Source organism: Bos indicus x Bos taurus, chromosome 4, assembly GCF_003369695.1.
Source record: "Bos indicus x Bos taurus breed Angus x Brahman F1 hybrid chromosome 4, Bos_hybrid_MaternalHap_v2.0, whole genome shotgun sequence".
Classification (NCBI taxonomy): domain Eukaryota; kingdom Metazoa; phylum Chordata; class Mammalia; order Artiodactyla; family Bovidae; genus Bos; species Bos indicus x Bos taurus.
The window spans coordinates 52,623,259-52,644,420 of NC_040079.1; the positions used below are offsets into that span (position 1 = coordinate 52,623,259).

At 42.7% G+C, this 21,162-nt stretch overlaps 1 protein-coding gene across 2 annotated transcripts in view; it reads right to left on the reverse strand.

Annotated features, from left to right (window-relative positions):
- Window positions 1–21,162, reverse strand: part of CPVL (carboxypeptidase, vitellogenic like) — a 127,747-nt gene that overhangs the window by 66,151 nt on the left and 40,434 nt on the right. For both annotated transcript variants that reach the window (XM_027539417.1, XM_027539418.1), the window contains 4 exons: window positions 12,235–12,349; window positions 11,185–11,243; window positions 9,278–9,357; window positions 3,855–3,921 (listed from right to left, as the gene is read on the reverse strand). In XM_027539417.1, the coding sequence (XP_027395218.1) occupies window positions 3,855–3,921; window positions 9,278–9,357; window positions 11,185–11,243; window positions 12,235–12,349 (321 nt within the window). The remainder of the gene's footprint in view (window positions 1–3,854; window positions 3,922–9,277; window positions 9,358–11,184; window positions 11,244–12,234; window positions 12,350–21,162) is intronic.

Below are 21,162 nucleotides of genomic sequence, written 5' to 3' on the forward strand. Positions count from 1 at the left end.
CAGAATTGGGGAGAGAAACAGAATAATCATGATGGGGATGGAGGAAGCATGGGAGAACTAGGACCAAACACCATACAGCCAAGGAAAGGAAGGCTGAGAGGGGGCGTTAGGGCACTGTAGAGGGAGAGAAGAACCATGAAAGGGAGACCAAAAAAAGCCAGCGAGAAGTCTCATCGATATTTTTATTTTATCTGGCAAATGCCTTGCTCGAAGCCACTCTATAACATCCATTAAACACTGTGCCTAGTACTGTATGAAACAAATTAAGCAAACCTGGCTCTTGACTCCTGGGATCCTGCCCTCTGAACCCACTGGACCATGATGATTTCAATGAAGAAATCAGACTCTGTGAACCTGGCAGGATTTTGCTCATGTGGATGAAGGTAAAGTATCCTATTAAGTTTGCTAATTTTTAAATAGCTTCAAAGTTTTGCCTCAAATAAACCCTGGTTGCAAACTGCTTCTAAGGAAAGCAGCCCCCCTCCTGCTGATCAAAAAGAGATGCTCAGGTTTTTCAGATGCCATTCACAAGCAATCCCATCCATTGGCACAACCGCCCCTAAGCACTGGATCTTCTCCACGACTGGACTGAAAATTACAGGCGAAGAGGACAGCGGATGGACCCCTCCCTCCTGCCACCGCCCTGCCTTCATGCACCAGGGCTGTTTTGCTTTAATTTCTAGCTGGGCCCACATACATTTGAGTGGATTCTAAAGAGTGTCTGAACCTCATGAAAAAGAGCAATCTCACTAATAGTTACTGGCTCAGAAAGGATAACACTTATGAAGAAAGTTAATTATGTGAATTAAATGCAGCTTGTTTCTCTTTTTGAAGTACATTTTTTTCATGCCTCGAGGAGAGTGATTTACAGACACATTTGTCTCTCTTTAGAGAAAATTAATTCCAGTTGGTGTTCCAGGCAGAAGCGGAGAGAAGGGAAGGAGACAAAGCAATTCTTCCTTCTCCACTGCTTCAAATGTGGGTCCACACCACGCTTTGTTGTGGCCTCTCCATGGTCCACATGGCAGAGGCGAGGGCCCTCGGTTGGTCCATACCCGTTTTGCTACAAGCCAAAGTTGCTAAGCTCCACCATCATCTTCTGATGAAGTGAACAACTTCTTTTACAGATGATTTCAAAATAAGAGGGGAGACAACGCCACACCCCAAAAGCAAGTGAACAGAGCTCTTTATACATCTCAGCCCCTGCTTACATGCATTAGGCCATATGCTTTGGAGCAATAATATATTAATCCAACTTTTCAACATGAATGGTAGTAATAGTCATCATGTGTTGGGTACTCTCTACAGCCAGTCACTCTGTTAAATATTTGAGGAGGATTATCTAATTAAATGCTCAAAACAACCCTATACAGAAGGTACTGTTATTACTTCCAGACTCCTTTACAACAAATTCAGGGTGCTGAACAGCTGCTCAAGTCGCTTAGAGCAACAGGCTACTCTCATTCACAGCACACAAAAGTGGAAGATATTTAGGTCCAGTACATTTGCAATAGGCTTCCCTGGTGGCTCAGATGGTAAAGAATCTGCCTGTGGGAGACCCAGGTTTGATCCCTGGGTTGGGAAGATCCCCTGGAGAAGGGAATGGATATCTACTCCAGTATTCTTGCCTGGAGAATTTCATGGACAGAGGAGCCTGGTGGACTACAGTCCAAAGAATCGCAAAGAGTCAGACATGTCTGAGCAACTAACACTTTCACATTTGCAATGAGAAGCAGAAAACCATTTCTGAGTTTATGCATTTTTTTCCCCCAAGAATAGTTCTACAAATCTAGCAGCATTATTTTCAACCCCTCCCAAAAGTATGAAGAAATTAAGAGTTCACAAGAGAAAAGATTTCCCTTTCTTGAGAATCTATTACAACATTTTTTTGGCGGTGGACACAGGGAGGGTGGGGTTGGTATTATGTTAAAACTGCATTTATATACAGATTCCTTAAGGGTATGTCTAGGTAACTACGGTTGAACATCCCCAGCAAAATATCCCTGGAAGCGATCTAATTTAAAAACCAACCCTTCTGATTGTAAGATGAAATGCAGAGGCCCAGAGAAGTTAAAGAAATTGTCTGGAATCATAGAGAGAGACAAAGCCAGCAATGAACCTCAGGTCTCCTAATGATTAATGCAGAATTCCTTCCACTTCTCCATTCTTCCTCCTAGCCTTAACAGAAGACCAGATGGAACAAACTAAAGAGAAACACCACATTCTGCAAATAATAAACCATCAGGCACTACTGAGTGCTCTTCATTCTAGAAAAAGGTGTGCCCCCTGATTTAACATCTCCTGCATGGTTCTTACAGAGATGCTGCTGCCTGGCAAGGGCATCTCCACCCTAGCCCCTGCCCCCTCATTCCCATCTTCCTTCATCACTTTGAAGGCACAAGTTTCTTTAAAAGTATTCATCCTGGCAGCAGAGAATGTAAAAAAAAACTGTCCTTTCCTGCACACATTCAGAAATTACATGCATGAAATCACCAGACTGACATGAAGTAGACAAGTCAAGTTTTTCATTGAAAATTTGGCAGCTTTGCTGAAAAGTTCAACATCACGGTTAACAACATTGTCACATTATTCACAAGACAAGGAATTACACTCTAAGCAGATCATTCTGCTGACTGGGTGTTTTCCAAGGTTGCTACCAAAATGACAGGGGTGTTGCTTCCTTCCCCCTTCCCCATGCTGCCTCTGAAATGGGTTAAAAGGGAAGGAACAGCAGGGAATTACTGGTAGAGGTCCTAAAAAATCCTAACTAGGTAACGGTCTTTTAAAAAGACTTAAGTGTAAGAAGTTAAATAGTCAGGATATCCTTTCTAGACAGTTTAGAAAAAGGAGAAAGAAGGTGAAGAGAGGGAAGATACTAGTTCCATTAACTTGCCATTCCCTTGGAAAAGCTGAGACCCTTTTCCACTTTGACACCCTTACAATGGACACCTGTGGTCTGTGCTTGCATCCTTCCAGCCCTCCTTCTGGTATCATCACTCAGATCTTCCTCTGGAGACCACTCATCCCCCATTCTCAAGCTTGTGGCTCAGGTGTAAAGGCTTCAAGATCATTTGCTGCTTCCTAGAGCATTGCAGTGGGCCTTAGGCACCATTCTGGCCAATCTGTATACTCCATCCCCCGATCCCTAGAATGGGCATGGGCTCCAAACGGACAATGGGATTTAGAAATGTGGTGGAATTCTGATGAGGGATAAGTTTAGCCTTTAGGCTATCTCTAGAGCTCTGGAGTGGATTGGAGAGGTGAGGGCACAGGTGAAAAAAACTTACCTGAGAATGAAACCAGTCACGTGCAAAGCCAAACAACTAGATCAGGAGAATGTGATACAAAATCCTGATGATAAAGTTTGAGCACCCAGATCCAGCCATGCCTGATGCGAACAAGTCAATCCCCTGTTTTACATAAGCCACTTTGAATAGAGTTTTTGTCACTTGTAAGCAGAAAAGCCTTGACTAATACACCCGTACTCATCCTTCAAAGTCCAGTTTAATTCTTGCCTCCTCTGTCTGACTTTTCCTGTGGATCACATCTTGAGAGGTAGCTATTTGCTCACCTTAAGCTACTTGTCTTTGCAGCTACTTTTCTAATTGTACTTTTCATTCTGTGTTGTATTTATTACTATACTCTCAGATTTATGGCAGCATTAATATCTTATTCATCACTGAATTTTTAATACTTGTTCAAAGCCTCAGACATAGTAGGGAATGATTTGAGAATTTTTTATATGGATTGAACTAATGTGTATGTACACACTGAATGGATAAACCACAGGTGTCATAGTATATTCCAGTCCTGATGATGTTGGAAGTACACAAGAAAATATGATTTCAACTTACCTCCCCAGTGACATAAAAGTCATTGTCTCTATAGTCAGAGAACAACTCGAAAAACTGAATTAATGCACTGCAAAAAGAAAAGCAACAATAAAAATTACATGGAATCATACTATACTACCCAGTTTCACCCTTAGACAAGAGGTTTCGCATTGAATTAAGATACCATTATGCTATAAGCTTCTGGAGGTATTGTTTTCAAAGTCTCATGACTGTATGACACTCCATACTCTGTGGATGGTTAGAAAAATACTTGTAGGCTTGCTCTGTGATACTCAGAAGTTCATACAAGTGAACATCAATACTCTGGAAAGGTTTCTAAATCCCTGGGTTACCAACTTGAATCACTTGCCTGTTGAGGGGACCCTTGAGCAAAGTGCCACAGGCTTTCACCTATCATTTAGCAATTTGTGGAGTTAGTTCTACAAACATTATAGTCCCACTAACCTCAGTTTGTGGTGAGGTAATGGGAACCTCAGTTGCTTACCAGCCTCTCTCTGTGGGGAACACTGAACATTTCTATATTCTAATGTGGCCCCTAGAATTTCAGTGTTTAAATAACCAAAGAACAGAAAAACTGTAAACTGACTAGGTGTGTATCTGTTCAGTCACTCAAGTGTGTTTGACTCTTTGAAGCCCTATGGACTGTAGCCTGTCAGCCTCCTCTGTCCATGAAGTTTTCCAGGCAAGAATACTGGAGTTGGTTTCCATTTCCTACTCCAGGGGATCTTCCTGACCCAGGGATTGAACCCATGTCTCTTGTGTCTCCTACAATCGCAGGTGGATTCTTTACTGCTAAGCCACCTGGGAAGCCCCCTAAAATGACTATAGCCTAAAGGAAAATCACCAAATGCCCACAGATATGGAAGTAAACGCAAAGTGGCCTCTGGGCTCAAAATATCCACATTTACTAAAGATTGCCAACAGCCACTTTGGTATGCTGAAATAGATTTAAACAGACTCAAGAAATTATTTCATAACAAGCAAGAAAAGGGTGGTTATTGAACGATTCTCTACTTGAACAGAATCTTTCATAAAGGAGACAAAAACTTGTGAAACTCCGAAGCCTTATGAATGTCTTGACCTAGATTGCAATGCCTGAGAAGCTGGGCAGGGTTTTTGTTCGTTTCCTGCTGAGAGACTAAAAGCTGTGAACTAGCCAGTGAAGATAAAAGACAAGAAGGCCCTGCAAAACCGGGAGCAGAAAGTTCAAGGGTTACACAGAGGCAAAATTGGGTCATTACAATCACCACAATCCCAGCAATAACTTAATTTTCAAAGGCTCCATTAAGAACCCAGCATTGGAACCTCTCTAGTTGTCCAGAGGTTAGGACTTCGCTTTCCAATGCAAGGGGTGAGGGTTCGATCCCTGGTCAGGGACCTACGATCCCACATGCCTTACAGCCAAAAAACCAAAACATAAAACAGAAGCAATATTGTTACAAATTCATAAAGACTTTAAAAATGGTCCACATAAAAATAATCTTAAAAAAAAACAAGCCAACATTAAACTCTACTGTAGAGTTTCAGTGTATTTACTTATTATTTATAGTAACTGAAATCTTTGTAGCAACTAAATCTGGAAAGCGCATTACATAGCCTCCATGTTTGTGCTGGCAATACGCTGCCTTCAGAGCTGAGATAAAAATAGGAGTTTATTCTCCACGCTTGCCTCTTTAACCTTCAGGCTAAAAATTACTTCTCTTTCTCTCTTCCTGCTAGTTGGAATGGCAATAGACAATTTAATATAGTAAATCTCAATTAAGCCTTGTGCTTTAGCTTAAAACTTATTTCCTTAAAGAATTTGTTGGAGAGTTGTTGAGGTTGCCAGATTTAGCAAATAAAACACCAGATGTCTAACTAAATTTGAATTTCAGATAAACAACAAATAATATTTTAGTCTAAGTCTGTCTCAAATATTGCATAGGACATACTTAGATTAAAAAATTATTCACTGTTTACCTGAAATTCAAATTTAACTGGCATTCTGTATTTTATCCGGTAATCTTAGTTGAAGGAGATAATCTCCCAGGTTACTTCTAGCTGGCAAAAACAGGATTCTCTAGTTGAAGTTTCCAAGGCAAGGTCCCAATTGAGGAAGTTATCACGGAATTTTAATTTCACAGTAGGATCTGAACAAAAACTTGGCTAATCATAGCAATGCCTTAGTAGGTATTTCTTAAATGGGAATGAAAAATGAAAAAGGTAAATTTGGTAAGTTGGAGGTACATATGCCATTTGTTCACTGAACTGAGTTTTCATCAAGGATTAGACCATTACATGGTAAAGGGTTGTTCAAAAATAAAATCTAGAATTATCCTCACATTAAACTGCAAACTTTATAAGTACAACTGCTAAAGCATATAATATCAGGTTAGCCAAAAAGTTCATTTGGGTTTGTCTGTAAGATGTTATGGAAAAACCTGAACGAATTTTTGATCATCCCAATACACAGCATACGAGTGTGTGCACGCGTGTGTACTCCATGCATTTATTCAGGCACAAGAGCTATATGACTCACAAAGCATATGTCTCTTCCATGTCTTTCCACTTGGAACCTTGCTGGCATCGTGTCAAGGCCTTGTCAAATAAATAGAATTTTAGTCAAAGGCTACTCAGTGGCAGAAAGGTACATTAAGAGACAACGGGATGAAACACAGAAGGCAAGGGTGAATGATCAGGAGAAACCACCCCTCAGATAGTTTTTTTAAAGAGAAGATGGGCTCAGGGCAGAGGAGGTGGATGTAAATGATAACACATTACAGATCCAAGGACAGCTCTAGACTCTGGTCTGCTCTAGTGGAGTCAGGGTCATAGAAATACAAGACATTCAGGAGAACTGAGGTGAAAATAATCTCAGCAAAAGCTCCATACCAACAAAAGCCAGACAAGGTATACCTTTAGTCACTGATAGTCTGGCTGAAAGAAGCATAGCGACAAGGATCCCAGTGGTTTTGTTCTCTTGCATCAGATGGGAGCTATCCTCAGCATTCATTCATTCCACATCTAGTGTGGCTGGGCCATGATCTCACCTGCACCCTTCATTCAATACTGTTCTCAATTTAATATATAAAACTGTTTCATAGTCACATTGTTATGAAGTTTTGTTTAGCAATGGGCTTCCCTGGTGGCTCGGATGGTAAAGAATCTTCTTGCAATGCAGGAGACACGAGTTCACTCCCTGGGTTGGTAAGATTCCCCTGGAGAAGGGAATGGCTACTCACTCCAGTATTCTTGTATGGAGAATTCCATGGACAGAGGAGCCTGGTGGCTACAGTCCGTTGGGTCGCAGAGTCAGACAGGACTGAGAGACTACCACAGCAAAAAAAAAAAAAAAAAAAAAGTCTAAACATCTTGTTTGCGGAAAAAGTTTCATTTCCAACAAAGAAAAGCAGCCTAAATGTAAATGTCAAATGTCTTTTTAGGAATCTACTCTCAGCTGTGCACTATTAATAGTGAAATGGAGTGGGATTTTCAGAAAAAAAGAAAGATGGTTTTCAAAGGAAGAAAAAGAAAGTTCTACCCTTTAAACCTGTAGTAGCCTGTTGATAGGTTTCAAAGCGACCTTCTTATTCCAAACACCCATCTGGACAGCTGGGGAGAAGAGTGCAGTCACAAAGGGAAACAAATAGTATAAACCATAAAGGAAACAGCTGAAATCAGTTTTCTGCGCTACCCTTGATTAGCTATTTTCCAGTTCTAAGAGCCTGAAGCAAAAAGAACTAAAACAGCTATAAACAATGGATGCTTTGAAATAGGTTCTCTTTACATGTCTTGCAAGAGGAGACGAACCACATGTCAGCAGTAAATATCCACTAGGAGGGTCAACTGGAAGCTGTGACCATCTTTGGGGGAGGGGCTGGAGAGCCAGAAGAGGAAGGGCAGGGGTGCAAGGCTCTGGCTTAAGAGGGTCTGATGTATTTCTTTCATACAGACCCTCTGCCCTCAGGGTGTTTGCTAATTAAACAACTGAGGTTGTTTGGAGTTAAGCCAAAAGAGGGTTAGAGGAGGAGGGTATGGGGGATGTATGTTTCCGACCTGAAAAATGAGAGCTCACAGTTCAGTACTAAATGAGGAAGACATGGCCCTTGAGTTAACTTGTTAGGACTGCCATCAGGATTATGTTTGTGGCGGGGAAAAGGAGGTGTTTGAGCTGGTGGCAGCGGAGGGACCCCTGCCAAGATCTGGCTAAGGACCCACAGGATCTGGAAGCAGAAGTGTGGATCCTAGTCAGCTCACCTGGAGACTGAATGACCGTGTTAAAATAACGGGACATGTGGCGAACAAAAGTGTGCAAGACAGACACCAGCCATGTCATTTTCTGGAGCAGCAGAGAAGAAACATCTCTGGGAGAGAGGCCGAAAGTTCTTTCCTCTCCCCTACCCCCACCACCCCCCCTCCCGCCAGCCATCGCCTAGGGAAGAAAGAAGAATAAAAGGGAAAGCTTTTGTCAGAGATCAAAAAAAACACTGACTCCTATTAGATTCACTTTCACTTTGGGGATTGGTTGGGTTTGCTCACCAATTAGCAGGCCAGGTGTTTGGTGAAAGTAGGGGGGCAGCATAGAGGAGCTGGTTAACTCTTTTTGGCCACTAGGATTCTTTCAGCAAATTATTACAATGTGTAGGGCAGGGGGTGGGGGGACCCTAGTGATTGGAAAGAATCCAGGACCTGGGCTCTAGTAATAATTTACAGACTGGGGGGAAAAAAAATGACCAAATAAGAAAGGTCACTTTAAGAAAATGTACTAAAAATAGCTATAATGAATGTAAGAAAAGAGAAAGGAAGATATTATATGTATACTGTTTGATCAGGTTTACAACTTCACGTTTTCCTTAATTTTTTGTGTAAAAGAATAAATTTGTAATATGAAAGGAAAAGTAAGAGACTAGCTAGCAAGCTGAGCTTTCCGCTTGGAAAAGGCATGAAGGAGAAACACAGGAATGAAAAACTGCATTTTGTGATGGCCACAAAAGGAGGACTCCTGGGAAAGAAAAAAACAAACATCTGAGATGTTGTTTCTTGACAAATCCAAAGTTCAATATACAAATAATGTTGGAAGCAAGCAGAAACCTCTCAGGCAGCTAGTTGAAAGGTTGGGAAAGTATATTTGGTTGAATAATTCTGCTGTTTCTATTGTTTTTCAAAGGATATTTTTACAAAATTACACCTTAAGATGTCAGTTCTTCCTGCTACTTTCTCTGCTGGCCACTTCACAGTTATCAATTATAACATAACAAAATGGAAAACAGGCCGTGTGTGTGCGTGTGTGTGCACACTCCTCATGTAGAAGTATTCTTAAAAGATCTTCAGGAACTAGACTATGATGACCAATCAATAATACTTCTACTACTGGAGGAATTTTCATATTGAAATAGAAAATCATTTGGTTTGAAGATGGCCAAAAGAAAGCCAGGGCCTTTTACCTGTATAAGTTTCGAGCCACGTCATCCTCATCTATCGCATATCCGTGGACGTGGTCAGTAAAACTGAAACCTGTGCCCACCTGAAGGTGAAATAAATAAGCAGGTATAAACAGAGAGAAATGCACATCTTGCTGAGAGACACCACATGGGAAGGAAATCAACATTATTCCCAAGGTCATGCCTTTGGCCTCAGCTTTTTGACATCACCCATGCGCACTCATCCATGCTCACAGAAGGATGCTGCATGTCACCATGTCCCCCTTCCCTCTGCTGAGCCCAAATAAACTGGCAGTGCAAAGCTCTTCTTTGATCCTGCAGTGGGGACCCTGCCAGATGATTATTTAAGGATGAGAAACTCACCTTTCCTGGCCTCTGCTACAGTAGCAAAAGAGTCAAAGTTGCCTCCTCTCTGAAACCTGGAAGGTGCACTGCTCTGTCCTGCTAAGAAGGAACTCTATTGGCTGAAGATAAAAGCTAGCTGTGTGTGTGTGTGCAGTTTTTTTCCCCATTTCTTTACTTGTGATAAATATGGCCACTAAACCCTTTCACCTTCAGCAGATAAGGGGTTTTAAAATAAAGTTTAACTTTAAACTAATAGTTCCTTATTCCTGGAAGTTCATAGACAACTGAGTAAATCAATAGAAAAAGCTACTACTTATTTTGGGTCAACAATATGTACAAGGAATGCACCCCCACCATATACATCAGTTGTAAATATTTTTGATTTTTTGTTTTTTTCCAAACAGCCAAGGGAACAGAACATTTAATTAGACTTTAATGTAAACATGGAATTCTAGACTAGGAAAGAAGATGGCTGACAAAACATGACGGAGGTGAGGGGGGAGCAAGAATGTTGGATTTTTTCCTTCCTATTTTTCTGTTTTCTCTTTGAACCGTATGGGAAGTGAAAGAAGTTAGATTAGAGGACAGATACTCCCAATCTGCAGGAGTTGACCCTAAAGTTACTCTCCTATATTGTAGTTTATTTGATTTGATTTCATAAAAATGTCCCAAGGAGAATTCTACCTTTTGCTCTCCCTGAGATGAGGCATTCAGCTCACTGTGATAAGTGAAAGGGGCTAGTTTTGACTTTTTATATCAGAGCTGTATTTGAAAGATTAGGTGTTCCCCCGCTACAAAAAAACCCAAGTTATAGAGAAACCCATATTATCAGTAGAGAGAAAGTCATCCCTTCCTGGATGGTATAACTCAGTGAAGAGAACATTTCATAAGACCAGAAATGAGGGAAGGAGAGAAAGCAGCAAGGAAAATTCCCAAACTTGGATATAATGGTACATATTAGAAAAATTAAATCTCAATTTAAAAAAATGTTTAATTGGAGGATAATTGCTTTATTGTGTTGGCTTCTGCCATACAACACTATGAATCAGCCATAGGTATACATATGTCCCCCCCCGGACCTCCCCCTCATCCTGTATCTTGTCTCACCCCTCTAGGTGGTCACAGAGCACCAGGCTGAGCTCCTTGTGTTATGCAGCAACTTCCATTAGTTAGCTATCTATTTTATATATGGCAATGTATGTGTTTCAATGCTGAAGGAGAGAACGGGACAAATTGAATCAAATGTGTTTTTTAAATAGACAATTATAGGGGCTTCCTTGATGCTCCAAGGGTTAAGACTTAGTGGTCCCAATGCAGGGAAACCAGGTGGGAACCCTGGTCAGGGAACTAGATACCGCACGTGGCAACTAAGATCTCATTTAGGCAATAACTAAGACCTGGAGCAGCCCAATAAAATTTTTAAAAATTACTTTAAAAAGAAAATAAACAATTTTATTTTAAAAAGAAAAAAATCTGGTGTTTTTCTATTTAACAAATGTACTTAATGAAAGAAAAAAAGACTAGAGAGGCCAACACTGCCATTTCACAAGACCCCAGGTACTCACAGGATTATCAACGTAGAGCATGGAAAACGTAATGGTCCAAGGGAAGTCTCTGGCAAACACTAGTAAAGCAGAGAAGAGGCTTGAGACTGAGCCCTTAATAAAACATTCCACCTAACATCTAGCTCTGGTTTGGAGCCCAACACTCCCACCTGTCCCCTCCAGTTTGGGGAACTCTTGGTGTCCCTCTGACCCTGCGTCCCTCTGACCCTGCGTCACTGTCCTGCAGCAGGTACAGACACCAGCTGTTTTTCCTCCTCCCCTCCTCTCCTTTACTTTTCCCAGAACCAGAGAGTTTCTACACCTAAGATGAATGTTGGAAACAAAACCCCATGCAACTGCCTCATGCAGAAACACCCATCACCCACAGATGCAATAAACCTATCTGTCCAATTGAGTAAATTCTCTTTAACCTCTGATTCTCCAGAATCTTCCCTCCCATCCAACACTGAAGAGATCCACAACTTCGACAGAATTGTGTACAGAAGTATACCAAGTCACAAACTGGTTCACACTCCAAATTCTGACCTGGGGAAAGTAAACAATCTCCCCTCCGCTAAAACTGAGGTGGAGATAAACCTGGGTTAGAGCTGGATGTAGCTCCTTCTCCATTCCTTCCTATGGCCCTCAGCCCTCAGCACCTTGCTTCTAAGATATCTGATCATTTGTGTGGCTGAACTGTACGCCATTCAGTTTGTATGAATAATTAGGGATATAATTCCACCCACTGGTCCCACACAAAAGGTCTTGCCCAGACAGTAATAAATGCCAACTGTTTTCATAAGTCTGGATTGCTTGAGTCAGCAGTAGACTAGCAGAACAAAGTGTGGAACATTTCACCCAAACTTCAAGGCAGAAAGCAGCCCAGTCAGGACACTCACCCTGTTGGCTCCTCCTTCCTGGACAGACACTGCCAGAAAATTACGTTTTCATAATCTGAAACTATAAAGCTATTTCTAGAGGTTCACTGTTCACACTAAGTTATTTCTAAAGCAGATATAAGGTTCAAATGAAGAACTCTCCATGGGAAACCAGAGTCCAAGCAATACTTACAAGTCATGTTTTTGCTGACAATGTAAGGTCCATGTTCCACAAAGAGACCAAACATGGATGAGCCTCCTGGCCCACCTTGCAGCCAAAGGACGACTGGCGCATTCTGTGGCTCTATCTAGAAAGGACAAAGAACCCAGTGAATACACAGAGTGCTAAGGCTTCAGAAAATACCCAAGCAAACTCACCTAAATCCTCTGTCTTTCACAGCCTTGACTAAGTCTCATCAAACCTTCCCCATGACCACGCTCTACAGAAGTAAAGCACTGGCATTTCTTGTTTAGAATTAATATTTATTTCATATGCTGGTATCTATCTTATGCAGTTAAGTCTTTTCTCGCCAATAGCCAGAATACCCAGGAATGATCAAAGATTTGCCTTTGTATATCCTCAGGAGTGGCAGCCATGAAGAGCTACCCCATGTCCAAGGTCAGGAGCAGCAGCTGCGCTTTGCTGGAGCAGCCGTGAAGAGATACCCCACGTCCAAGATAAGAGAAAACCAAGTAAGATGGTAGGCGCTGAGAGAGGGTATCAGAGGGCAGACAGACTGAAACCACAATTACAGACAACTAGCCAATCTGATCACATGGACCACAGCCTTGTCTAACTCAATGAAACTAAGCCATGCCGTGTGGGGCCACCCAAGACGGGCGGGTCATGGTGGAGAGGTCTGACAGAATGTGGTCCACTGGAGAAGGGAATGGCAAACCACTTCAGTATTCTTGCCTTGAGAACCCCATGAACAGTATGAAGAGGCAAAATGATAGGATACTGAAAGGGGAACTCCTCGGGTCAATAGGTGCCCAATATGCTACTGGAGATCAGTGGAGAAATAACTCCAGAAAGAATGAAGGGATGGAGCCAAAGCAAACACAACACCCAGTTGTGGATGTGACTCGTGATAGAAGCAAGGTCCAATGCTGTAAAGAGCAATATTGCATAGGAACCTGGAATGTCAGGTCCATGAATCAAGGCAAATTGGAAGTGGTCAAACAGGAGATGGCAAGAGTGAACATCGACTGTTACTCTTTTAGGAATCAGAGAACTAAAATGAACTGGAATGGGTGAATTTAACTCATATGACCATTATATCTACTACTGTGGGCAAGAATCCCTTAAAAGAAATGGAGTAGTCATCACAGTCAACAAAAGAGTCAGAAATGCAGTACTTGGATGCAATCTCAAAAACGACAGAATGATCTCTGTTCATTTCCAAGGCAAACCATTCAATATCACAGTAATCCAAGTCTATGCCCCGACCAGTAACACTGAAGAAGCTAAAACTAAATGGTTCTGTGAAGACCTACAAGACCTTTTAGAACTAACACCCAAAAAAGATGTCCTTTTCATTATAGGGGACTGGAATGCAAAAGTAGGAAGTCAAGAAACACCTGGAATAACAGGCAAATCTGGCCTTGGAGTACAGAATGAAGCAGGGCAAAGGTTAATAGAGTTTTGCCAAGAGAACGCACTGGTCATAGCAAACACTCTCTTCCAACAACACAAGAGAAGACTCTACACATGGACATCACCAGATGGTCAACACCGAAATCAAATTGATTATATTCTTTGCAGCCAAAATGGAGAAGTTCTATACAGTCAGCAAAAACAAGACCAGGAGCTGACTGTGGCTTAGACCATGAACTCCTTATTGCCAAATTCAGACTGAAATTGAAGAAAGTAGGGAAAACCACTAGACCATTCAGGTATGACCTAAATCAAATCCCTTATGATTATACAGTGGAAGTGAGAAATAGATTTAAGGGACTAGATCTGATAGAGTGCCTGATGAACTATGGACGGAGGTTCGTGACATTGTACAGGAGACAGGGATTAAGACCATCCCCAAGAAAAAGAAATGCAAAAAAGCAAAATGGCTGTCTGAGGAGGCCTTACAAATAGCTGTGAAAAGAAGAGAAGTGAAAAGCAAAGGAGAGAAGGAAAGATATACCCATTTGAATGCAGAATTCCAAAGAATAGCAAGGAGAGATAAGAAGGCATTCTTAGGCAATCAATGCAAAGAAACTGAGAGAAACAATAGAATGGGAACGACTAGAGATCTCTTCAAGAAAATTAGAGATACCAAGGGAACATTTCATGCAAAAATGGGCTCAATAAAGAATATAAATGGTATGGACCTAACAGAGCAAAAGATATTAAGAAGAGGTGGCAAGAATACCCAGAAGAACTGTACAAAAAAGATCTTCATGACCAAGATAATCACGATGGTGTGATCACTCACCTAGAGCCAGACATCCTGGAACGTGAAGTCAAGTGCCCCTTAGGAAACATCACTACGAACAAAGCTAGTGGAGGTGATGGAATTCCAGTTGAGCTATTTCAAATTCTGAAAGATGATGCTGTGAATGTTCTGCACTCAATATGTCAGCAAATTTGGAAAACTCGATAGTGCCCACAGGACTGGAAAAGGTCAGTTTTCATTCCAATCCCAAAGAAAGGCAATGCGAAAGAATGCTCAAACTACCACACAATTGCACTCATCTCACATGCTAGTAAAGTAATGCTCAAAATTTTCCAAGCCAGGCTTCAACAATACATGAACTGTGAACTTTCAGATGTACAAGCTAGTTTTAGAAAAGGCAGAGGAACCAGCAATCAAATTGCCAACATCCGCTAGATCACCAAAAAAGGAAGAGAGTTCCAGAAAAACACCTATTTCTGCTTTATTGAGTATGCTAAAGCCTTTGACTGTGTGGATCACAACAAACTATGGAAAATTCTGAAAGAGATGGGAATACCAGAGCACCTGACCTGCCTCTTGAGAAACCTGTATGCAGGTCAGGAAGCAACAGTTAGAACTGGACATGGAAAACAGACTGGTTCCAAATAGAAAAGGAATACAGCAAGGCTGTATACTGTCACCCTGCTTATTTAACTTAATGCAGAGTACATCATGAGAAACGTTGGGCTGGAAGAAGCACAAGCTGGAATCAAGATTGCCGGGAGAAATATCAATAACCTCAGATATGCAGATGACACCACCCTTATGGCAGAAAGTGAAAAAGAACTAAAGGGCCTCTTGGTGAAAGTGAAAGAGGAGAGTGAAAAGGTTGGCTTAAAGCTCAACATTCAGAAAACTAAGATTATGGCATCCCGCCCCATCAATTCATGGCAATTACATGGGGAAACAGTGACTTTATTTTTGGGGGCTCCAAAATCACTGCAGATGGTGACTGCAGCCATGAAATTAAAAGACACTTACTCCTTGGAAGGAAAGTTATGACCAACCTAGACAGCATATGAAAAAACAGAGACATTACTTTGTCAACAAAGGTCCGTCTAGTCAAGGCTATGGTTTTTCCAGTAGTCATGTATGGATGTTAGAGTTGAATTATAAAGAAAGCTGAGTGCTGAAGAATTCATGCTTTTTAACTGTGGTGTTGGAGAGCACTCTTGAGAGTCCCTTGGACTGCAAGGAGATCCAACCAGTCCATCCTAAAGGAGATCAGTCCTGGGTGTTCATTGGAAGGACTGATATTAAAGCTGAAACTCCAATACTTTGGCCACCTGATGTGAAGACCTGACTCACTTGAAAAGACCCTGATGCTGGAAAAGACTGAGGGCAGGAGGAGAAGGGGACGACAGAGGATGAGATGGTTGGATGGCATCACCGCCTCAATGGACATGACTTTGGGTAAACTCCAGGAGTTGGTGATGGACACGGAGGCCTGGTGTGCTGTGGTTCACTGGGTCGCACAGAGTCAGACACAACTGAGCGACTGAACTGAACTGAACTGATACCCAGCATCCTGCCTAGTGGTGGTGGTGGTGGTTTAGTCACTAAGTCGTGTCTAACTCTTTCCGACCCTATGGACTGTAGGCTGCCAGGTTCTTCTGTCGATGGGGATTCTCCAGGCAAGAATAATGGAGTGGGTTGCCATTTTCTTCTCCAGGGAATCTTCCTGACCCAGGCATCAAGTCTTCATCTCTTGTATTTCCTGGCTTGGCAGGCAGATTCTTTACCACTGAGCCACCCGGGAAGCCCTAGGCCGTATGGCCTAGGGCATAGTTTTATATATATATTTAGGGCTTCCCTGGTGTCTCAAGCAGTAAAGAATCCGCCTGCAATGTGGGAGACCTGGGTTCAATCCATGGGTTGGGAAGATCCCCTGGAAAAGGAAATGGCAACCCACTCCAGTATTCTTGTCTAAGGAATCCCCATGGACATAGCCTGACAAGCTACAGTTTATGGGGTTGCAAAGAGTCGACTTAGCACAGCACAGTATACATACATTTAAGCTCTTTAAGCCTTCTGGGGACTCTTCCATTTGACCAAATATTCCCAAAGAGTCATAACAAAGAATCCACCCTCCTCAGTGACAATCAGCTCCCTTCACTGAGAGTCCAAACTGACTTTCTAATTTTATTTACAGAGAAGGTGTTCACTAACTTCATTCAACTCGATGAACTGAGAAGCAGCAGGCAGGACCTGAGTCATATAGTCCATGCAAATGATAGCAACAAAACCCCAGAGAAGGCGCAGATTTATTTAAGAGATATGGCCAATGTAAATAAGGAAAGGCCACTGGCAGGGTGGAATGCTGGAAAAGAGTTACTGGCAGTGGTCACCACCACCACCCTCAGTGACAGAGGTGTCTTTACTTCTTTCACTCAGCACCTTGTAGGGGTTGGCACTATGCTAAGAGAAGATCCTGGCAGAGCAGTGAGTGAAAAAGACAACTCCTTGCCCTCCTGAAGCTTACATTTCATGAAAAATACAGACAGTAAGTAAGTGAATAAACATAATGATTAAGAGTGTGGAGATGAAATAGTGTTAGTATTAGTCACTCAGTTGTGTTTCCACTCTTTGTGACTGCATGGATTATAGCCTCCCAGGCTCCTCTGTCCATGGAATTCTCCAAACGAGAATACTGGAGCAGGCTGCCATTCCCTTTGCCAGGGGATCTTCCTGACCCACAGATCGAACCCAGTTCTCCTGCATTGCAGGCAGATTCTTTACTATCTAAGCCATCAAGAAGAGGAAATAAGGGTGATATCAAGACAGTGAGTGAGGGCTGACAAAGAGGTACTTCCTTTGGACACACAATCAGGGAAGTTCTCAGTGAGATCCTGAGAGCACAGCTGAGACTTGGGAGCCAAGAAGGATTCAGCCACAAGGAGAGCCAGGAAATGATGCTGTAGATGGAAGAAAATGATAGAGAAGTCTTCAAGCCAAAGAAGAACCGAGTGGGAGAGCAGTGAGTATAGATGGCCTGGCCCTACATGAATCCTCGGGAGCAGTCTGAAAGAAGGCTCACTTGGTCTCCACAAGGCCAAGGCATGATGTGACTGTGAGCCCTCATGTGATGTCATGGCTCATTTGATATGTGATCAGTCATGTTTGGCCAGAAAGGATCCTACTGCTTTGGCCCAGAATGAAATCCTGCAACTCCTTCCTTAGCCCAGTCACACAGAGACACATCACTTTTGCATGAGAAAGTTGGAGTGGAGTGGCGCATCTACCTGGATGATGTGAGAAGGCGGTAGGCAGAAGGCAAGAGAAACTCAAGGAGAGGGGGATCTGTGACCCGCAGCCAAGAACCTGGAAGAAGAGCTGAGCTTGCAGGGTTCTAACCATGAGGAGAGCGGGGACAGAGAAATTTCAAAATCTACAGAGTCTTTGGGAGCTTTGGGAAGAGGCCAAGGGAGCAGGGATGGTCAGAACAGTCATGGGCTGGAGAGGAGCCTCCCTCGGAGGGGCCACCTGGGACCCAGTCTCCAGTGTTAAGGCATTAAATGAGATAACATTTACCAAGCCCTTGCAGCAAAACCTAACGCATGATAAAAGGACATTAAGCACAAATGATCAGTAAGGAAACAGGTAGAAAAGGTAGGAGCCCAGAGGCAAACTGGGAACTCGGGTCAGCAGGGCTGTAGTTCTAAGAGTCAGCAGAGTGTAACAGATAAAGTCTGTGAGTTCTTGTCTCAAACTGGATTCCCATCTGGGCTTTACTATCCACTAGCTGGGTGACTTCTCGGAGAAGGCAATGGCAAGCCACTCCAGTACTCTTGCCTAGAAAATCCCATGGATGGAGGAGCCTGGAAGGCTGCAGTCCATGGGGTCGCTACAAGTCGGACGCGACTGAGCGACTTCACTTTCACTTTTCACTTTCACACAATGGAGAAGGCAATGGCAACCCACTCCAGTGTTCTTGCCTGGAGAATCCCAGGGACGGCAGAGCCTGGTGGGCTGCCGTCTATGGGGTCGCACAGAGTCGGACACGACTGAATCGACTTAGCAGCAGCAGCAGCAGCAGCAGCTGGGTGACTTTAGGTACGTTGGCTAAGCTCCTTGGACCTCAGTTTCCCCACCTATGAAATGGGGATCAATCATGGTACGTATGCCACGTGGTGGCTGGGAGGACTAAATACATTAATTTTCATAACACCTAGTAAGTGGCATATAGTACATGTTCTTAAATGTTAGCTATTGTTGTAAGAAAGAAATACCAGGAATTTATAAGACAGTTTTCATGTAAACCATTTATTAATGGGAGAATAAGAAAAGTGGATTGTTTGCTATTCTTTGCTCCTTTGGCCATCTTACCTGGTCATTTTTTCACTAGTTAGTTCTCTTGACTAAAGTGTTGAAAATGTCCACAGAGAATTCAAGAGAAGCAGAAACTTATAAGCTGAAGCAAAAACAAATTAAAATCAAAGCCAGCCTTGTAAAACCACTGTGGGAGAGCAGTGTGGCCCAGGAACAGGTAGCCAGACAAGTGCTGGTTCTACTGTGTGATCTTGCCCTCAGATTCTTCCAGCCCTCTGCTTCCTCATCCATCAGAAGGCGATAATGCCCACCTCACAGGCTTGCCTGAGGACCCTGATGAGAAGATGTATCACGAAATGATATTGTCAACTCTGCTGTGCTGAATAAATGTAACTAGCTCTGCCCTAGCCTGCCTGGCCCCATCCGTGTGTTTTGTTTGAATAAGCGATTTTTTTTTTTTTTAATTTCCCCTCCAGTCCTCTATGGGATTAGCTAGTAGCTCAGATGGTAAAGAATCTGCCTGCAGTGCAGGAGGCCCTGGCTCCATCCCTGGGTCAGGAAGATCCTCTGGAGAAGGGAATGGCAACCCACTCCAGTATTCTTACCTGGAGAATACCATGGACAGAGGAGCCTGGTGGGCTACAGTCCATGGGGGTCACAAAACACGACTTCTGATCCTCTAATTTGCTACTTAATACCACTCCCCAGGACCACCTTCAGCTTGTATTCACTCAGCAGCAGGAGAGTACAAGGAGTGCAGAGAGGATGGAATCTACACGGAAGTGGTTCCAGCCTCCAGTGTGTAAAATACTATGAGTCCACCCATTCCTGTGGGCCTCCAGTCCCCCACTTCCTTCCTAATATGCATGCGTTTCTAGAAGCCCTGAAGAGCTACACGCGAGCCAGTGGTTCTCAATCTTGACTACTCATTAAAAAAAAAAAAAAGCATGGAAAGCTGTTTTTTTTTTTAAAAAAAACTACTGCTTAGGCTCAAATCCCAAAGATTCCAATTCAACTGGTCTGGAGTGAGACAGGCATCTGTTTGTTTTAAAAGCTCCCAGGTGGTTAAATGTGCAGGCAGGGCTGAGAAGCTGTGAGGGGGATGGAGAGTTTTGCCCTCTCGGATGCCCTGGGCCCTCTGCTCTCCACTCCACCCTTCCCTGCTTTTCATGTCTCTTCCTGTGACCTGGCACAGTGATGGGAGCTCCAGGCTCTCAGAAAAATAGTCTGATCCTGAGAGGCCACACTACAAAGTCAAGTCTGGTACCTCGGTGCCAAACATCTTTATTATGCAACTTTGAAGCACAGGACACTGCATTCTTGGAATGCTTAAATAATAAGAGATCTGCATACACACCTCCAACCTCAGCTGACCCTGCTCCTCAAATTTACTTTCCTGAAGGAGGTGAATGAGCTCAACAATCTTTGAAGAAGCTCATTTTTTTAAAAAAGAAAATTCCACACAAACATCGTCTTACTCTGATGTGCCAACCAAACTGTGAAGTAAATATTGCCCTTATCTGGAATGAAAGGCAAAAATCAGATGCTAGAAAAGAAAGGTTCATGTGTTCAATGCAAAAAGTCCAAGAGTCAGGTACCCCACAGCTTTCAGACTTTTTTACTATGATATGACATCACAAGGCTTCCCAGGCGGCTCAGTGGTAAAAAATCCACCTGCAGTGCAGGAGATGTCAGAGAAGTGGGTTCAATCCCTGGGTCAGGAAGATCCCTTGCAGGAGGGCATGGCAACCCACTCCAGTATTCTTGCCTGGAGAATCCTATGGACAGAGGAGCCTGGTGGGCTACAGTCCATGAGGTTGCAAACAGTCAAACACGACTGAAGTGACTGAACACGCACACACACATGCATGACATCACATCATGACATACACAGTAATTATGTCAGTAATAATGGCATAAAGGTATGCCATAGACATTATTATTATTATTATGTTCAAGAAGACACTGAGACACAGAGAAGTAACTTGCCCAAGGTCACACAGCTATAAAATAGCATAATTAGAATTCAGACCCTGGCAGTCTAACTCCTTAGGTGATATATTTAGCTCTCAATTGTGGGAATGAAGCCCTTCTCCCACCCCCTACCCCCATTTAGGAAAGAATAAAAGTAAATGATCTTAGTTTTCTGAATGTTGAGCTTTAAGCCAACTTTTTCACTCTCCTCTTGAGTGAACTCCAGGAGTTGGTGATGGACAGGGAGGCCTGGCGTGCTGCAGTTCATGGGGTCGCAGAGTCGGACACGATTGAGTGACTGAACTGAACTGAACTGAAAAGTAAATGAAGACACCCTGAATAAAATTGCAAAACTCAGACTCGAATGAAGAAAGAAGCAACTGTTTTACTTCATTTATAGATTTAGGAAATGAAGGACTTTTAAAGTACTTATTATTCTGAAACTA